General features: G+C 43.0%; 2 protein-coding genes across 13 annotated transcripts in view; one reads left to right on the plus strand and one right to left on the minus strand.

Annotated features, from left to right (window-relative positions):
• The window catches only part of arhgap21b (Rho GTPase activating protein 21b), a 36508-nt gene extending 27212 nt beyond the window's left edge, over positions 1–9296 (plus strand). For 5 of the 9 annotated variants that reach the window (XM_069157379.1, XM_069157383.1, XM_069157381.1 and 2 more), the window contains 11 exons: positions 170–231; positions 374–519; positions 616–758; positions 997–1155; positions 1285–1363; positions 1472–1545; positions 1648–1737; positions 1865–2032; positions 2533–2638; positions 6060–6091; positions 6178–9296. In XM_069157379.1, the coding sequence (XP_069013480.1) occupies positions 170–231; positions 374–519; positions 616–758; positions 997–1155; positions 1285–1363; positions 1472–1545; positions 1648–1737; positions 1865–2032; positions 2533–2638; positions 6060–6091; positions 6178–7788 (2670 nt within the window). In that variant the 3' untranslated portion in view covers positions 7789–9296. The remainder of the gene's footprint in view (positions 1–169; positions 232–373; positions 520–615; positions 759–996; positions 1156–1284; positions 1364–1471; positions 1546–1647; positions 1738–1864; positions 2033–2532; positions 2639–6059; positions 6092–6177) is intronic. The other 4 variants (XM_069157380.1, XM_069157388.1, XM_069157387.1 and 1 more) reach the window with 1 other exon arrangement.
• A 1097-nt stretch (positions 9297–10393) lies between these two features.
• Positions 10394–19661, minus strand: part of LOC138202970 (A-type potassium channel modulatory protein DPP6-like) — a 78140-nt gene continuing 68872 nt past the window's right edge. For 3 of the 4 annotated variants that reach the window (XM_069157393.1, XM_069157389.1, XM_069157391.1), the window contains 18 exons: positions 18698–18852; positions 17864–17961; positions 17604–17730; positions 16809–16847; positions 16529–16636; positions 16346–16437; positions 16209–16256; positions 15999–16111; positions 15143–15190; positions 14899–14997; positions 14761–14830; positions 13833–14027; positions 13698–13752; positions 13478–13580; positions 13322–13377; positions 13100–13172; positions 12934–13007; positions 10394–11637 (listed from right to left, as the gene is read on the minus strand). In XM_069157393.1, the coding sequence (XP_069013494.1) occupies positions 11491–11637; positions 12934–13007; positions 13100–13172; positions 13322–13377; positions 13478–13580; positions 13698–13752; positions 13833–14027; positions 14761–14830; positions 14899–14997; positions 15143–15190; positions 15999–16111; positions 16209–16256; positions 16346–16437; positions 16529–16636; positions 16809–16847; positions 17604–17730; positions 17864–17961; positions 18698–18852 (1700 nt within the window). In that variant the 3' untranslated portion in view covers positions 10394–11490. Of the gene's footprint in view, positions 11718–12933; positions 13008–13099; positions 13173–13321; positions 13378–13477; positions 13581–13697; positions 13753–13832; positions 14028–14760; positions 14831–14898; positions 14998–15142; positions 15191–15998; positions 16112–16208; positions 16257–16345; positions 16438–16528; positions 16637–16808; positions 16848–17603; positions 17731–17863; positions 17962–18697; positions 18853–19661 lie in introns of all 4 variants that reach the window. The other variant, XM_069157390.1, reaches the window with a different exon arrangement.

A 19661-nucleotide genomic window follows, 5' to 3' on the forward strand; every position in this document is an offset into this window, starting at 1 on the left:
TCAAACAATCTCAAACACTTGACAATTGTTCAATTATATTAGAAGTAAAAATGTAATCTGTATTTAATTTATGAAAAAAAAAAAAAAAAAAAAAAAACTTTTTTTTTTTTTTTTTTTTTGTACTTTGTTTAGTATCTTAGACCTTAATATATTTCTGTTGTCATTACAGAATGCTGCTGTAACAAGCCAGGACTTGATCAGTCGGAAGATCAGAGAATACAACATGATGAGGTATGCAGGACTCCACGTTGCCCCCTGGGGGTCATCCATCCCACTAACCCACCTATCCACCCATTTGAATTCTTTGTCAACCTCATGTTAATATTTGTGTGTATGCGTATTTTTCTCATTTCTAACTTTTCATGTTGATCAGTACGCCCAGCAGCAGGTCTGAACCTTCCCCCAAAACCTCCCGCCAGTCCCTCAGCATCAAACAAGCCTTCCTGGGAGGTAAAACAGATGGCAAAATCCACAGCCCCCATTTGCCGAGAACAGGAGAGGAGCGCAGGGCACTGAAAGGTACAGACACCAGTTCTCAATGCCGAGATGTGTCTTTTAGTGCAGTTAGAGGGCGTTGAACCTCAGACAGCTGATTTCTGTACGTGTACCTAACAGATGACTCCAGTCCTCCACGGGACAGAGGTGCTTGGAAAATTGGCATCGCAGGGATCATGAGAAAGCCCTTTGAAAAAAAGACTCCTGCTGGCGTTACTTTTGGTGTCCGGCTGGATGATTGTCCGCCTGCACAGACGAACAGGGTGGGTCTGCGCTGTCTTTATGTCTTCAAAAGAATGCTGCGTATTTTGGCATACGTGATCGCGTCAGTAATACGTTACTGATCAGCCCGGAAAAGTCACTTGTCAGCCACAGTGGTTGCACGTGACATCGGTTTGTATTCACACTGTATATTCGCGCGCAGTTTATGTTGACAATTGCCGTTCTGACATATTTGTTTTATTTGTCCTATCTAATGTCTTCCTTCTACGTGTCGTGTAGTTTGTTCCTCTCATCGTGGAGGTGTGCTGCAATGTTGTGGAGGAGCGAGGTCTGGAGTACACGGGAATCTACAGGGTGCCTGGGAACAACGCTGCCATCTCCAGCATGCAGGAGGAACTCAACACGAAAGGCATGACTGACATCGACATCCAGGAAGACGTGAGTGACTGACAGCCAGGTTGAACAGTACAGTGCACCGCTTTACTGACAACTTCTTTCAGTATTGAGTGATTTGTGCTGCAAAGCTGCTTTATCATGATGCTGTCGCGATCTTTTACTACTCTGCAGAAATGGCGGGACCTTAATGTCATCAGTAGTTTATTAAAGTCGTTTTTCCGAAAACTTCCAGAACCCCTGTTTACAAATGGTAAGATGAAGTGATTACGAAATTAGAAACAATACTGATAGTACTGTTGGGTTTTCTGTGTGATTCTTTTTATAATTCTAATTTGGTGTTTCTTGTCTCTATTCACAGAAAAGTATGCTGACTTTATTGAAGCCAACAGAACAGAAGAGTCAGTGGAGAGATTAAAGGAGCTCAAGAGGCTCGTGAGTGAAAAGTCTAATATGAGGAACACATATTTAAGTAGCATTAATATGAGGAATACCATTTGCCCTAAAACTCTGTCCCGGTTTGGTCATTTCTTCCAGATCTATGAATTACCGGATCATCATTATGAGACCCTGAAATTCCTTTGTGCTCACCTTAAGAGAGTTTCTGAAAACTGTGAAAAGAACAAGGTATGACTGTTAACAGCATCTCGGTGTTAATGTCATTAGTTAACACCGTCCAATCCTGTGTTAAATCCAGCTTCCCTCTTGAGGATTATATCATTAAATGTGACTTGTCTTCACCTGATCTGTTTAGATGGAGCCTCGTAACCTGGCCATTGTGTTTGGTCCCACACTGGTCAGAACCTCTGAGGACAACATGACCAACATGGTCAATCACATGCCGGACCAGTGCAAGATAGTTGAGAACCTTATCCAGCAGTTTGACTGGTTCTTCACTGATGACAGTGACGAGGACCCTGTTGTATGTGGCAATTTATTTTGTTTATGTGTTATTTAATCTGCTCTTGAGCCATGTGTGTAATGCAAATACTATACATGTCGACAATCTTTATTGAGCAATAGCTCCAAATGGCTGTGTATAAACTGAAAGTTGTTTCTTCTAACACCAGGCTGCAGCACTTTTAATGGCTTTCAGCTTACATTGGTTTTTAAGGCCTGAAACTTGGATCTCCATTTTCATTCGCATCGTTTTTAGCGACAGTAGACGGCTATTTCCAGAGAAAAAGCTCAGATAAACTCGCTGTACTCTAGCTACCCTTCTCCGAATAGCAGAGAGTGACATGTTGGCATATTTAGCAGCTAAAGAGCCAGATGCGGGTACGGTAACAGAGCTAAATCTGTCATTTGGTCAGTTATTGCACCTCATGGTGGTTCTTTTTTTGTCTTCTCCAATTTATGCATTGTGTTCAGTCACTTATCCTGTCCGCACTCTTCCTGTTCTTCCTCCATGTGCCGCTCCAGACCACAGCTGAGCAGGAAAGCACAGTTAAGTCTCAGCCTGTGCCCAATATCGACCACCTGCTCTCCAACATCGGGCGGACGACAGCCTCTCCGGGCGAAGTTTCAGGTAAAATAGAAGCGTTGTTTTTCTCTCAGGACTTCGTTGGCACAGCAAATATTTGACCATAGCAACAATAATATATTTCATCATTATTAGAATTACAAAAGATTAGAGAAATGTGTGGTAAAGACTTACTTTAAGATGAAATGTCTGTAGACTGTCGGTCGCTAATGCTAAATGAATGAGCACCATCCCTGTTTTCCATTATTTTTCAACACTTTGAGCAAAAACTAGGCGAACAAATTTGAGTTGTGTTTATGTTAAAGCAAGCTTTTTCAGCCATTTTTCAGTAAATACATTATTTTGGTTAACCACTGGAAAGTTGTTGAAAAATACCTTGCAGTTTGTCGAGCCTTTTTTAAAAAAAAAATGTATTAACTATTTTTTCTGGATAAAAGTCTGTTTTGTTTTGAGGTTGATGTTTTCTTTTGCCCAAAGATAAAACTGTCCTCAAGTTTTATTTTCGTTCATTTTTTTTTTATTTTTTTTTTTTGCTCTACCCTTTATTTTTCTTGCTCAAGTCATTTTTTTTCTCCCTGTGCTTTACCTGTGTTGAGACGACGACTCCTTTTCTTTCAGTTCTTTTCTTCCCCTCCTCCTCGTCTCTCACATATTCCCGGCATGTTCTTTCCCAAAGAAAATCTTAACAAACGGAAAAAAAAAAAGCCAATGGAAGTTTTAACCCTTCTGACCTGTGCCCTTCTGTGTGTAGTGTGTTGTTTTTCTCCCTTATCCCTGTCCAGCACTCACACATTACCCAATCTTGACACAGGCCAAGTGGGCGGCGTCTATCACTCGATGATGTCACTGATGGACTCTGTTTTGTCAGTGATGGACAGCTGGGACTGTAGGAAGAAGGACGAGTGTTGTGCCCAGTGTAGCTGCCTAGTCTGCAGAAACCCGCAGCTCTTTTAAATTTGGGCGACAGGAGGAAAAAAGATAAAAAAGAAAGAAAGAGAAGTCGATGTTTGTCATTTTTCCTGTGGTGTGCACGTCTCATATTTAAACCAATACCCTAAATTGAGGGGATACAGAGCGATGCTGCTGTACTTTCTCTGAAAGCCCTTCTGCTGTCTCTTGTTGTCTCTTAAGCTGATCGCAAGGACAAGTAGCATGGTACGGTCATCCTCGGGTTCTCTCCCGGTCATGTGGCATAATCTGTCCTGATGTCTGAGGGTGGGGTCGTAGTGTTGGGACTGAGCTGGATGTTCCCCAGCACACATGCGTTTTACACACCAAACAAACCCACACATGCATCCACGTCCCAGGCCGATTAGTGTTCAGTGACTTACTGATGCGGAGGCACGCAGGTTTTTTGAAGTAGCAGTGGGCGGGGCTCCGAGCATGTAGATGTAGGGAGGGGTGTTTGCCGCGATATGTTTTGAGGTGCCGCCTCTTGTGTCTTTTTGTTTGACGTGTTGTCTGTGATGTCATTATTTCTAAATCTTTGTCTTTATTGAGCATTTTACAACTTGACATTGTCAATTATAGACCAACATTTCCACATACTTCCTCATCTCCTACCGCATAATGTTTGGCATTTACATCGATCACTAACGTGTCACTCACAGTCTTTCTACCCAACCTCGCACCGATACACTCACCTAAATTAGATAATGATAATAATAATAATAATAATAATAATAATAATAATAATAACAACAATAGCCCATTTCCACCACAGGAACTTTTAGGAGTCCCAAGAATTATTTCAGGAACTTTACCTGCGGACCAGTGACTGAATTCACTTTCTTTCCTGTAGTTTTCAGTGTCAGAAACATCAAGCTCAAAGAGTAGTACTTTCTGAAATGTTAGGGCAACTTTGCAGTGTCAAATGTCACAACTTACTCAAAACTTCATCCGCATGGTGAGCAAGCACCGAATCCCACCCCTAACAATGTTAGTCGAACAATTTATGTCACATTTTACATTTCAAAACAAAAAATTAAGCCGTCAGCTTCGTGACAAGTCTCTAAAGAAAGTTTTTTTTTTTTTCCTTCTTTTAAAACGAGTGCAACCGAGTTTTCAGCTGTTGGTTTTTTTTTGTTCGCGTCCATTAGTGACGTCCACTTAAACCTGCAGTGAGGAACTTTAGTCTCTCTCCTCTGCCAGTGAGAGTATTTGAAAAACGGTCAACACGTGCTCGAGTCAACGGCTCCGCTGCAGCTTCTTCCGAGCTGCTATTGCAGCTGTGAAACGATGGATAAATTATTTCGCAACTCGCGCTCGCGAGTTAATAACATTTGGAAAGCCTCCGGGAGCTGCATGTTTAGATTATTTGATCTCTATTTATCTATATATCTATTGCATAAAACTAAAGTGGAAGTTAGCCTGCTCGGCCAGCGGAAGCTTCTGGTGCGCGTGCTTACCCAGATCGCACTTTTCATCCAGGCAGCGTAGAAACGTCTCGCCAGACACCAGATTTAAAAACTCTCTATACTGTCAAATACTCGCACATTTACTAAGTAACAGTCCCGTGCTGTAGATTTAAATGTCAGTGGTCATCGTAAAGCTTTAACACGTGAAGAAATGAAATGATTTTTTTTTTCATAATTATTGGACTGATTTGTCAAATTGATACTTCTGGATGTGGTTTGAAACGCAGGCAGGAATCAAACGGCGCTTTTTGTTCCCGAGTTTAGTTCTTGTGGCTCCACAGTTCCTGTAACGTTCTGGTCGAAAGGTGCCGTTGCTGTGCTCGTCTTTGTCAGCGTCAAGTTTGCATGTTTTCCACCCTCGAACAGCGAGACGAGAACGTTTTGTGAACTCTTTTGTTTTGCCTTTTATGTTGTTGATAGTGACGCGACATGTACACGTTAAATTGCACCACGGGAGTTAATCCACCTCGCAGTAAGAGCAACCTCCCGTCACACTGACGCTTGCCTGCAGCGGCTGTATCGACAACACGAAACCCACTGATCTGTTCAGCTCAGGTCCCCGACGTCTCTCAGTCAGAGCGAACTCGTCACTCCCCTCTCCTCTGTGATGTCTTTTGAGTTGGGAAAGAATGCCTACGGCTGATTGGTGGCCACGTGTGATGCTCTGTGACTGGCGTGTTTGTCCGTGATGTGCCGTCGTTCCATCGATACATGAGCATGAGCTGCTTTTCTGTGTCTTGGTTTACTGCCGGGTTTTCACTTCCTTTCTCCTCATCCGTCATCTCAGGCCTCTTCTTGCGCTTCCTCCACTTCTCCCTCTCCCACTTCGTGTGGTCACTCGTCGTCCTGTCTCTCTCTCTCTCTCTCGCGCTGACCAACAATGTGTCATCTGCTCTCGTGTAGCTGCTCTCATTCAATTCATCATATCTTGTCAATTTCACTGAGCCAACTTTAAATCTGCCTCCTCTCTTTCTGTATCCTGTTGCCTGCTTTGATAAAGTCGTTGAGCCGCCAGACTCTTACTAATGACTCTCTTCTCTTTGATGCAGACTCAGCATGTAGTGACTCCTCCAAATCAAAGGTAAATATTGAATTTCTCCGTCTTTGCTGGTTTTGTAATCTAAAGTCTTTGACAAGTCATCTAACGCGGCCTTGGTTGTGTGTCAGCAGAGCTTGTGGGGGTCAGGGAAGGATCAGTGTAGCAAAGAAATGCTGCGCTCCTCCTTCTTCGCCAACCGCAAACGCAAGAAGCCCAAGGACAAAGCTCATCCCAGTAGTTCAGACGACGACTTGGACCCTGTGTTCACCAAGAAGGAGCCGCCAGAGGAGAGCCAGCAGCAGCCTCCGTGGTCCCCAGGCAGCCGGACCGAGGAAGAGGAGGAGGAGGAGGAGGAGGAGGGGGAGGGGGGGCAGACGGATGAAACCAGCGAGAAAGAAGAGAAGCACAGGAACAGCTCTGAGGAGCAGCTGGACACCGCCAACAGGAAGGAGTCTCTCTCCAGCAGCCTGATGTCGCAGCCCTCTCTCTCCCTGCCTCCAGAACACATTGCCTCCACCCTCCCGCCCGGCTCCCCCTACGCCTCGCCTTCCCATTCCCCAAACCTCCACTACCGCATGCCGATGGCTCACCAGTCCTCTCTGTCGGACCCGCCGTCCACCTACGACGACACCGTGTCCGACCTCGGTACGATGAACAGCACCAGCTCCCAGGCGTCGGGGCCCAGAGCGAGGCGTGGCAGGGTGGTGGCTCCGGGCGCGGAGGCGTGCCCCAGCGGGCCGGGAGCCGAGGTTTGCTCCATCACCTCGGACTACTCCACCACTTCCTCCATGACCTTCCTGACGGGAGCCGAGCTCAGCACCCTCAGTCCGGAGGTGCAGTCCGTGTCTGAGAGCAGGGGCGGAGAAGATGCAGACGACGAGAGAAGCGAGCTCATCAGCGAGGGAAGGCCGATGGAGACGGACAGCGAGAGTGACCTGTCGGTGTTCACTGTCGGCAAAGCCGACCAGCGAGACCTGCAGGAAGCTCCCCGACCGCTCGCCTCGCACCGACTCATCGAGTGCGACACGCTCTCCAGAAAGAAAGCTGCCCAACAGAAGACCGGCAGCGAGTCGTCACTGGACGGCGCTCGGAGCGATAAAGATCCCAACAGACTGTCCCGTGTCCTGGGGTCGGTTAAAGGTCGGTCCACCGGGAGCCTCAGCTCCTCGTCCCGCAGCGAGCTGGACAAGGCGGAGCCGGCGTGGAAGCTGAAGATCACGGACCGACTGAAGGTGCGTCTGCGGACGTCTGTGGACGACATGTTTGGTGTGGGCAGCCAGAGGAGTCGGTCCCCGGAGGGCCGCAGTAAGAAGAAGAACATCAGGCGCAGACACACGATGGGCGGTCAGAGAGACTTTGCGGAGCTGTCTGTTTTGGGGGACTGGCCGCAGCAGGCGGACATCGGTTCGGGCTCGCGGTCGGAGCTGTCAGCCGTGGACCGGCTGAAACCCAAGTGCAGCTCTCAGGACTTCTCCATCGGGGACTGGATTGCTCGCGAGCGCCACCGTACCAGCAATCCCGAAGTCAGCCTGGACCTCCCTGAACAGCAGGGGGCGCCGTGCAGCGCCCACTCTCGTAACCTCGGAGCTTCGTCCTCCTCTGAACTCCCCCGTCGCCCGGCGGAGGCGTTGAACGGGGACGTCCCCCACAGTAAAAATCTGAGCCTTTCTGCCACCGCTCACCCACATAAACTCACCGGCTCCCAGGTGGTCCATTCGCGCTTCTATCAGTACCTGTGAGAGGTGTCGGACCGTGTGACTGCGCGTGTTTCGTCCGTCTGTGAGATGTGTACGTACTCGGGAGTCTTGTCAGTGTCGTGTCTGTTGTGTGACCAACGTTCGTGAATGAGCATGTTGTACAAAGACCGTCTCGCGTGTGTGCGTGCGTGAAAAGAGAATTACTGCACACGGGGATGGTTGATCTTGCTCATGTATAAGGCATGGAACAAAATGTTGTTTATATCGTTTTAGTTTTCTTTAGTGTTTTTTTTTATTTTTATTTTATTTTTTATTGACAAATGACTCTGGGATTTGCTCAGCAGGAGGATTTCCTCCCTCCTGATGCAAATCCCTGTTATGCTGAAAGGACCCCGTCGCTCATGAAACGATGAGCTTGTGAAGTATGATCAATGAAGTGTGAACAACTCGAGTTAAGATTGTTTCGAGGTTTAGCTAAGTGGCTTTAAGGATGAACTGGCTTAGGATGAATAGGAAGTAGTGAAAGAGATTTTTAGTATTGCAGAGGAGCTATTTTTGTGTAAAGAAAGTTAAGATGCTCAGAGTCAGTGAGTCTGTCGGTAACCAAATGAAGAATGTACAGACATGCTTGCTGTAATACTGACTAAAAGCTTTAGATGCTTGTGTTTCATTCTAAAGTGTACATATTCCTATTTTTCTGTGTACTTGAATAGGTTTTTTTTTTTTTTTGGTACAGCCTGTGCGTGACTGCCTACTAGCTCTCTGCTGTCAAAGGGGCCTTCCCAAAGGTACAAATGTGACAAGGAGACACTGGACTTTATGCAAACGTGAATATAGTTTTTATTCATCCCTGCATTGTGGTTTAAAGAGCAGTGAACAACATCCCTCTTGATGCAGATGTTCAGCTGTGTTTTAGTGTTCGTGGTTCACACATCTGTCGGCGACGGGCAAAATAAAGGAAAGCTGGAAGTAGAAGAAAAACTGGCTAATCGAATCAGAAAAATCATGTTTCTTCACAAAAGAAAGTGCCTCACAATGAAATGTTAAGGGTGCCATATTGTCTTTATTGAGACACACGAAGATGTTACTGTGAATGACATTTTCATTGTCGACTCAGTCATTCTACAGGTTCAGAAAATGCCGAGCTTCCATTCCTTAGGCATTCCACTCTGGTCTTAATGTTTTATACACTTTTGTTTTGTTTTTTTCCTCTCCTGTTTTTCATTTTTTGATTTTAACAGAACTTGAATTTTAAATATTCATTGTAAAATAAGTAACTTAAATGTACATATAAATGCCATGTTTTAGCTGCTTTACTTTTCATTTCCATCAGATTGCAGGATTAAGTACAGTATTGTGAGATGAGCGTGATGCCTACGCGGCCTGAGTGGGTGCTGTGGGCAGTTTGGTACTTTTCTGTGGGGAGAGGTTCCCCTGCGGGACGAGGACACCTGATTGAGCTGGACCATTTTAATCAATGCGGTGTTCCTCCGATTGTGAGGGGTGTGCACAGACTCCTGAAACACTGGAAATAAATTTTGTCAATGGCAAATGTCCATGCATCTTTTTTTTTTTTTTTTTTTTTTTTTTTTTTTTTTTGGGGGGGGGGGGGGGGGGGTTTGCTTTGAGGTACAGAATCAAAGAATGGTCTTCAATTTTGCGAACAGCCCAGCAAGAAATCCTCCCTTCATGACGATTGAAATGTTCAGTTGTTCTTCTAGCTGATTACGAAAGATGTTGATTTATTTAATCGGTCATTTTGGAGACTAATTTATGTTGAACTGCACTGGGTTATACCGAGAGGTGTTCTTGATACTTTGGCCCCCACCCATTTAAATGTAACGGGTAAAACAAAATATTAGAAACACTTCTCGGTATAACCCAGCACAGTTCAACAGAATCACAAATTAAAGTCTCCAAAATGACCAATTAAATAAATCGACATCTCTCAATCCGACTGAATAACTGAACACTAATGGCTTCAAAAGTAGAATATATAATATATTGCGGGGGGGGGGGGGGGGGGGGCCTGTTGCATTACACTTAATGCTTAAACTGTCAGTGGATTTAATGTTACAAGTCTACTCTTAAAGTTACTACCGAAAACTTAATGTTGAAATTTAACCCTGAATGTCTGACATCGAAACGTTTCACTAAGAAAACAACCTAGGTTTGTTTCGAGTTAGAATTACTCTGAAATTAAAATGTCAAGTTTTGCAATTTTATTAAATTCAGTTTGAGTTGAACCTCACAAACTCAGAGGATTTTCAAAGTAAAATATTAATATATTTCTGCACTATAAGTTCAGTAATAATTACATTTGTTTTCAGTCGTGGTGCTATTTAATTAGTGGCATTTACAAAGAAGCCCTGGTGTTTTGAGTTTTAGGGTACCGGTACAGTGCACACTGGTTCATTACCCTTCTATCATCGTCTTACTGGGACACTTGAATACATAGAGCCAGCAGAGCTAACATTGTCAAATGCTATCAGTAATATCTGTGCTTTTCCTGCTCTGATGTCTATTGCTGGTCCTAAATTGAACTGCAATACTTGTACTGCCCACCAGGGGGCATACTGGATCAGGTAAAGTAGATCAAATTATCCGACGAAGAAGAGATGAGGTCACAGATGGAGCAAAGCAAAGATACATTTCAAAATGCTTTATATACAAGTTGCACATACAACATAAAGACTTAAACAATATAAGTTTTATACACTTTGTACATCAGCTGACTAGAAACCACTGACAATACTAACAAGTGACATGAGAGAGTCTGTAACACACAAAGCTGTCAAAAGTAATTCACAAAATAAGGAAAATTCAGCTTAGTAAACTCACTGGTCCGCCAGTTTGGATGGTAAACATAAAGAAACTGCAAACTAAATATTCTTTACCTTTTTTGTGTCAGTATATAATACTATCTTTCAAGCAGTTAAATTCAATGCCTTCCACGTTTTTGAGATAAAATGTGCCAAACCTTTGCAAGGCCTTTCCATATTTGCTTCTTTTTTTTTTTTTAGCGTGGTGTGGGCTCCTAACGTGAACATTTGACCCACAGTAAGGCACAGTGACTAAAAGAAGAGTTCAATTCAGAAATGTGAGAAGGAAACATGATTTTATACCGTTTTCTCTTCTTTTTTTCTTTTTTTTCCATGGGGGGGGGGGGGACACAAGTTAAACATTATGCCTTCGTTCCGTAAAGCAACTAAGGACTGGTGCAGCCAGGCGTCCACTCAGACACGGTACAACTGTAAGACGGGACAGAAATTCTGAGAAACAAGTAGCAATAATCATACTCATGAACACAATAATCAGTAAGTTAGTTGGCAAAGTTATCAGAAAGTGGCGGCCTTTTAAAAGTTAAATCTCAACATAATTATTCTTCACGGGGGAATATTTTGTGCTGCAAAGCGCTGGGAGTGCAGGCGCACTGCTCAATGGATCCTATGTTGATCCTCTGTTTGTCCACTAGAGGCCGCACTGCTCCATCTATTCCAGTCGCAGGGAGGCGTGACTGTCCACATCTGTCTGACTGCTTGAGAGGGGATGTCGGCAGAGAGGGGGGGCCCCCCTTTTTTTTTTTTTTTTTTTTTTAGCACACGCGGGTGCTGCGCTTCAGATTAGAGCTCGAATCAGATTGGGCGGTAGGTGGTGTGGTTGGATTGGGTTAAAAAAAAAAAAAGATCTGTTTGCATATTGTGCTGTAGTCGCTGGCCGGAGCTGGCTCACGTTGGATCCGGTTTAACTGTCGTCCTCGTTGACGTCCTGCTGGTCGTCCGTCGGGACCTCCGGCACCCGGAAACACTCCTCGAAGAAGTTGACCAGGGATTGGCTCAGGTGCTGCCGTGCGCCCTCGCTGTGCAGGAAGTGTCCCTCGTCTGGGTAGATCTGGAGGTAAATACAGGGCAGTGCGTTCATAGAGCAGACCGGCATTTCGTCATCCAGGGCGGGCTCTCCTCACCTCGCCCCTTTATGGGGAAAAAAAAAAAAAAAAAAAAACCCGTTGACATTGCGCTGCATTGACAGCAACGGGAAATCTTAGGAAGTTGAGACTATTCTCCAAAATTCCTGCTTTAAACTAACCGGTTTAAATAATAACGCTATGCAGAAGAGTTGCTGTGTAGTTATTTGCACCAACAATGATGTGGAAAACTCTTCTCTCTGTTTTTGCCCCAGTTATATCTTAAAAGAACCCTGATAGAAGGGCTCTGTGAAACCCCTCTACAGGAGGGAAGACTGAACTGACTTGAATAAGGAGGGATCAAATTCAACTTTAATTTTTTTTTTTTTTTATCTATCCAGGTGTTTCATGGCAGGTAGAGTTAAATATGACCCCTAGATATAGTGCCGCCGTGTCATTTTTAAAGTAATTTTGATCCGGAGGTTTACAACGGATTGGTTTTGTAACGCTATTTTACATTGAAGTCTATGGAGAGAGTCTATGCGTATAAAAAAAAACAATGATATTAATCTATATCTCAAAAATCAACAGGGAAAGACAGATGTTTGTCGGTCTGTAAACAATCTGTCCCCCTCAGAGGACTGTCTGACTGTCCCACCGAGCTCCACGGGATCTTCTCTGATTAGTGATGACATATTTCAGAGAGAACTGATTGGACACTAGACGGTACTTTCTTACGTTTTGATCTGATATCTCCAACATATGCTTCAAACTTAACCTGGTCCCGAGCAGGTTAAGTTACCATGGTGATCCAGCCAGTTTAAAACAGAGCCACCTTCGTGACACTGACTACCCACGCATTAGTCTCAACATACCTCGCTAACCCAATAATCTCACTTTGTAGTACACCCCTCTGATCTATACTGTGCAGCAACTAAACTAAACACATATTTTAATATTGAAGTATCATTCACTTTTTGTTTACTCAAACTATTTAGTAGGCCTATAAAAAAAGGAGAAAAATGCCATTCAATTTATTTGATCTGTCTTAACAGCAAACTTAAACCTACAGGTATTCCGGCTCATTTTTGACCTTGGGAAGCAATCATTCCTCTGTTTGTGGAGAATTTGGTGAATTATCCTCAGTGGAATAAATAAGAAATGAATGAATTATTTTCTGGACTGATTTGTCAGCTATGAGCTCCATAAAGGTGTTTTCATTTCAGAAAACATAACAGACACATTCTTTATTTCCCCGAGTGATTTCACAAACTGCAGCTCACCTGTAAAGTGTAATTGGCCTTCTCGCTGATTAAATGGTTGATAAATTTGGCTGTGTGCTGGAAGTGAACCTTTTCTGTGGCGGAGAATATGAGATCCATGTTAGATTCAGAGCACAGAAAGAAATCGTTTCACTCACTGCAGTAGTTAGAAAAAAAAAAGTGTTACCATCAGCAGTAGGGTGAATTATTAAGTACTGTTTCTCCAGCAGCTGACCCGCTCTGTGTGCTAAATTTGCCACCTGGAAGAACAACAACAACAACAAAAAAAAGAGACAGATTCATCATGTCATCAATGTTTTTGTTTTATAATGAACTCCCTCTCTGCACACTTGGAGTAAACATCTCGATGCATGATTTGGAAAAGGAGAAAGAAAAGTGGATACTTTACAGTGTATACTCGGGAGTCTGTCTTTGCACCGAGGTATCGTTCCGAAAACGCAGATGCTGCAATTTGGAAAAGAGAAAACCAGGATTAGAAAGATTGGCCGCCTTTGGACACTTTAAGGCATCCGAAGTAGAAGAATATATCAAAAAAAAGTTATACCATAAAGCTCAAAATCTGTGATGGGGGAGACTGCTGTTCCACATTTCAGCTCGTTAAACTCCTCAGAGCTCAAAAGCATCGTCGCTAAATATCCCCCGTAGGCCTGAGCACAGACAGGGACGCAGAAACATGTCAACAAGTCTATTTAAATCCACTTTCTGATGATTATTTCAAATGTGAGCTTTATTCCTACGTAGGCTTGCAGCTAACTAAAGATTACCTTTCCGTAAACTCCCATCCGATTCTTATCAATGTAAGCCTCTTTGGATATGAACCTGAAAATGAAAGAAAATTAATTAAAAACTACTCAGCCCTTCAGTTTCAATCACACTCGCAGCTGCAGTAAAAGACGGACCTGAGAGCCTGTAGCTGGTCCAGCTCCTCCTGTTGGCCCAGTCTCCTGCGGACATTGTGGAGCAGGTTGGTGCCCTGAAAGCCGCTGCCGTGGCCGTCGAAGCGGATGACGATGGTGCTGAAGCTGCTAACCAGAACTGTGGCCCAGTCCACCTGGAACTGCTCCGTCACCATCTGCCCACCGGGCGTACCGTCGCTGGGGGAACAAACAAGCCGCATGACGGTCAACTTTAAGGAGTGACTTTTTGCTCGGAGACTAATAGTGGTATTGTAACAGTGGTGTTACTGTTTGGTCAAAACCAAAATGCGAAAATCTATCAGAGCAAAGGTGACGTACTATATTCTGAATTATTTTGCACAAGATAGAAAGAGTGGACAAAATAACAGAAAAACCTTGCAATGCAGAGCAGTTCAATAAAACACCACCAAGCCATAAACATGACCACAGAGTGGAACCAACTTCGTACAGGATTTTAGTAAATAACCGAAAATGTTTTACAAATGTGACATCCGATGTAGGGTATTCTGGTCTATATTGTATTCTAGTTATTATACTCTAACATGATTATAGTGGTTGAGTGACAGAAAATTAACTCAAACTATTTTAGAGTTACATAAATCATTTGAGTCCTTCAAGCAAAACATATTTGTCAGTCCAGCTGGACGGCAAGCCTACGTTAAAACTGAGGGCAGGAGTTTAAAAGATGAGGGCATTTAGCAGCCAGGCATCTATTAAAAGTGGAGTTGCATTATGGGAAATGTAGGATCCAGTGTACTAGAGACTCATATTCTTTTGAGCCCGCCAGATTTAGGAAAGTGCAAAAACAATTTGATGTAACACACTTATGAAAGTATTTTTTTTTTAATCGCAGCTTTCAAGTGCTTTTAATATTTTGTGCTTCATAAAGAAATGAACAGATCCTACTCACACAAGCAGCAGTAAAGGGTAGTGGGCTGTATCGATGAATCCAGCTGGCTTCAGAATCTGCATCGTCAGCGCTGCGGCAGAAAAAAACAGGGTCAACACAAACTGACTGCTTTTATTTTATTAGGTTGTGGACACTTACTGTAGTCATCGATGGTGATGGTCTCGTACTCCACCCGGGGCATCTGCATGCTGTTGTATGTGTTGTTTACTCTGTCATTTGTCTCCACATCAAACACCTCTGCAGAAAAGAAAAAAAAAAAAAAAAAAAAGCTTAAATTTCTCAATGACAAATATATTCATCAATAAAAAAAAAAAAAATGAGTTCGGTATATTTGGTTATGCATGATGATGTAGGCGCACAAAACTACAGAGACGACACTCACTCTGTTTGTCCTCAGTGCTGTAGACTGCCACACTTGGGATGTCTGGACCTACAGTACAAAGAACAATTCAAAATAAAAAAACAAAACAAAAAAAACACCGAACAGAAATGTAATAATAGAATGTAATTCAATAGGCATGATAAAATATCATGTAAAAAGACACTGATAAAAGGCTCAAATGCCTCCAACAAATCTACAGTCAAGACGCTGAAACCCAACCCTTCTCTGCACCAGAATGATTTCTCTCACAGACTTCAGAAACAGCCTCTCAGCTCTACAGTTGATAATCGACTTCTGTCCCACGAGGAAGTAGCTTATTATTTCACAATGGAACTACTCTCCAAAGATCCAATTAATGAAGAAAGCCACAGGCACTTTTCCTCTCCTGAGCGAGCCCCCTAAACAAATCAGCTGCCATAGAAACCCTGATGTTGTTGCCCAGTGTTGAAGCCATAAAGACAAAAAAAAACAATGACAGAGTGTCTCTGAGGAACACATCTAGTAGACAACACAGTACTAATCACTGAGCTAACTCTCCTCTCCATATGCCAACCAGCAAAACCAGAAAGCCACACTCTCTGCCAGCAGTCTTCACATGACTGTTGGCATCTAGTCAGACAAGACATTTATTTCTGCGGCTAATCAGGTGGATCCAGCAGTAGTTTGAGGTTATCAGCTAACGTCCAGTTCGATACGAGCTCTCCATCCGACGTGGAGCGGTAATTCAATTACACCTTTTACTAAATGCGGCTTTCTGCCTCTCCCAGGAGACCTTCATTCTCAGGAGCGTGAAACTTTCCGCCGGATGTTACGAGCAGAGGCTTCACTCAAGAGAGTCAAGGCAAAGGACGCTCACCTTTACAGTTCAGTAAGAAGTACTGTATGTCGGGACTGAATGAGACGTCCACGTAGCCGCACTTGAACTCGCAGGACAGGCAGCAGCGGTTAAATGGAGGGATTGTGTCGGCACTGTAAAATGGAGGTGAGTAAATGTCACTTCATACTTTAAACAGCAGTCAAAGAAGAAAACACAGAAGCACCCAGTTAGTGTCTATTACAATCATACCTGTACAAGTGCCGTCGTTTTGGGTCGTCCTCTGTGCTCAGAAAGTATCTGTTAATCATCCAAACAGTCATAATAAATCCCAAAACAACTGCGCTGGCTTTTAAAGATGTGAACGCAAAAGAATCAGGAAGTCTTACATGAGGTTCCTCTCATGGTTGTAGGCCAAGACGCTGGTGACGTCCCAGTCTCCAGAGGTCAGGGACTGAAGGATGTCTGTGCTGGTGTTGGGCTGAAAGTAAACGCATTAAAACTTTAAGACCAAAGTTTAAAAAATGTTAACACAACAAGGATAATTTTGCCTTTTTTTTTTTTTTTTTTACCATTGAGGTGGACATAGAGATGTGGAAAAACTTTCCTCTCCCACCCTGTGGGATTGCCCTGGTGAAGAAGAACTTGTGTCCGTCTTGGGAAAAGAGAGGCGGCTCATTCTGTGCAGAGAAGAGACATAAAAAAAATGCTGTGCATGTCCTAAAGTGTCTGCAGGGCTTTTTGTATCTCCTGTTATTTACTTGTTTATGCTCAGACACATGGCGCAAACACAGTCTGTTTTTTAACCAACGTGCTACACAACAGCCGGGCAGCAGTGTTTTAATCACATACCTGACGGTGCAACCAGCTGTCACTCTCATCCTCGTGTTTCTGAAATGAGCAAAAGGATCTGAGTCGAAAGCTTCATTTAAGAAATTACCCGAAAGTTAAAGGATGGCTCTGTTAATGTTCTACATTCATGTTTTTGTCAACAAGTCCTATGAACAGACCTAAAACAACTGTGTTGGTCCGTATCTTGGTACAATTTCCATAACCTGTTGATGGCACCCAAGATCATTTGTTGTACTGAAGATGTAAAACTTCGACAATTTGTAGCGCCAAGTAAGACAAGAATGTTTTTTGTTTTTTTTTACATCTCATATCTGTCAATTAGATATTAGAGTACGTCTAGGAGCCACTTGGTTTAGCTCAAAACAAAGACTGGAAACAGGTAGCTGGTCTTAATTTAAAGATGACATTTCTAACACCTTAACAGATCACAGATGAACACTATATTTTTCTTATTTACTCTGTACAAAACCACAGTGTGAAAACAATTTGCCTTTTAACAGATGTTTATGCTACAGACTATTTTATGGATACAAGGGTTTCTCAACTTTCCTCCAAGCGTATTTAGTGGAAAGAACTTTACCCAAACAGGACTAAGAGCACATTTGTTAGGACCTATTTTCAGCTGTGGATTTGCTGCTCTATTTGTAGCAACGGACTGGTGTATACAGGCCCATGTTTACAGACATGAGGGAACATGTCAGCCATGTTGATATTTTGGTCTTTTAATGGGAACACCACTGAATAATCCTTTAACATGACATAAACAGTGGCAGCAAATTTCACACTCCATTTTACCTTAATGCAGACTCCAGTGGTAGCCTCACACAGCGTCAGGATGGAGTTGTTCTGGCCTCTGTTCAGCCAGTTGACAGCCAGTTTGGTGTTGGTGGCCCATTTCACCATGGTGATATAATATTCCCTCCTGAAAATCCAGAAGGTGAGAACACATCACACCTCTGACATCCCCCGTGTCCTCTACCTCGGAGACAATGCTCCAGGGATTTTTGGTGCTTGTTACTTCATACTGAATGAGGCACCCTCAGACTGTCACTCACCCTATTCGCGGGTCATCAGGTTTCTTCATCACCACTGTGTGCAGGGGACCGTGGAGGCTCACCACCGACAGCTGCACCACAGGGTTTTCTTCCCCGGCCTGCAAGGACAAGAGGAAATTAGACACTGCAGGTCAGCTGGGATTTCACTGAAACGTTTCTATCTATTAAAATCCCCATATAAACATGATGTGAATATTTGAAGCTGCAAAAATGTATTTCATGGCCAGGTGGGGGCAGCCGTAATGAGTTGAACAAATGAAAGAACACAACACTGACGCATCATCCTAAATAAGGTTAATTTGCTTCTTTGCGCATCACAGTTTGTATTAGCCTGCATTCAGATCACAGAGGTAAATATCATAATCAATGTGAATCCACACAATCATCTGGATGAAGTGGCTCAGTGTTTGGCTGTTTCTTAACAAAGTGCACCTTGGGAGTTGCGGTTAACATCTTTCCACTTCAAATTGAATGTACACGAGCTTGTAGCTTTGACTCTTTAAGGAACCAAATGTTGTGTGCTGCAGATGTTAATCATTTGAACTGATGATTTAACAGGGAGAGTTTCATGCTGATCCAAGCAGCACTACCGCTCCAGCTATCAGTCAGCTAACATTTTTTATTGGAAAAAATTAATGGGATTTTTACTTCCAGAAAAAGAGGCATGCAAAAGAACTCTTCATTCATAATTCAAATTGGGAGATCTGCCATGTTCAACATTGTCACATTGTTTTCACATTGTCATTTGGGACATTTTTTATTATTGAAAATATGAGTTATAGCCACTTTGTATTTACTCAGCCATACAACAGGTGTTGGTGCTGGAGAACTTGCCTTCGGGTAGTGATAGTCGAGGCTGGCGGGATACGGTGTTCCTGTGAAAAACGGCACCTCCATTTTTGGCACCAGCGTGTCGTTGATGGTCATGTAGGCCAAACGCAGCCCATCTGGAGACCACCAGTGGGCTACGTGGGTCTGCAGGATCTCCTCTGTGAAACAAAATCAAACATACAGCACATTGAAAACTGCAAAAAACTGAAGAACAAGCTGCTGGACATGTGGAACAAAATAAGTTCAATGTTTTACTTAACAGTGGTGTATTTTACTGTCTTTAACACACAGCTCATATTTCTGTTTTTGTGAGCCCAATTGTTATTATATTGTGTACACTGGGGAACTGAAATCAGAATGAACAATATAGAAATATAAACAAATATTAAATGCCATTTAAACGATACTACTAATTCCCTGCAGTGCAAATCTCTCTCTCTACAGCTTTCCTATTAGTGTTATGTACTTAATATTCCAACACGAATAAAGACATTTACAATAAGGGAGCAGCTGAATAGATAACCTTTTAACATTTAGAGCACGTTACCTGGACTCTTACTGAGGAACAACAAATCACTTTATAGGTTCATATTTAACCTGGATAATTAGAACAATTTAAAAAAGTGAAATTACAAGTTGTTTATTAAGTAGACAGTGCTAATTTTGATTCAATGCCAGGGAATGAAAAAGCAATTAAAACAATTAAATTGATCTAAATCATCATAAATACGTAATTGCAAAGGCAACATTGTCACCTTTATTAATCAAGCACTGCTCAGGTAACTCCATTCATACTTCTTATTTTCTTCTTTTTAAAGTAAGGCAAATTGAGTTTTTCCCCGGTGTATGAAAAATGCTGCATGAATAAAGCTATTCTTGCCTTGCTTATATTCTGTCGGGTTAGATTTTGTTGTTGGTGAAAACCTTAAAATATGCCCAGACACTTTATAACTGGGCTTTGAAAAAG

This window comes from Embiotoca jacksoni, unplaced genomic scaffold, assembly GCF_022577435.1.
Source record: "Embiotoca jacksoni isolate LCO1_2020_lvr unplaced genomic scaffold, fEmbJac1.0.p SCAF_22, whole genome shotgun sequence".
NCBI classification, from domain to species: Eukaryota; Metazoa; Chordata; class Actinopteri; family Embiotocidae; genus Embiotoca; species Embiotoca jacksoni.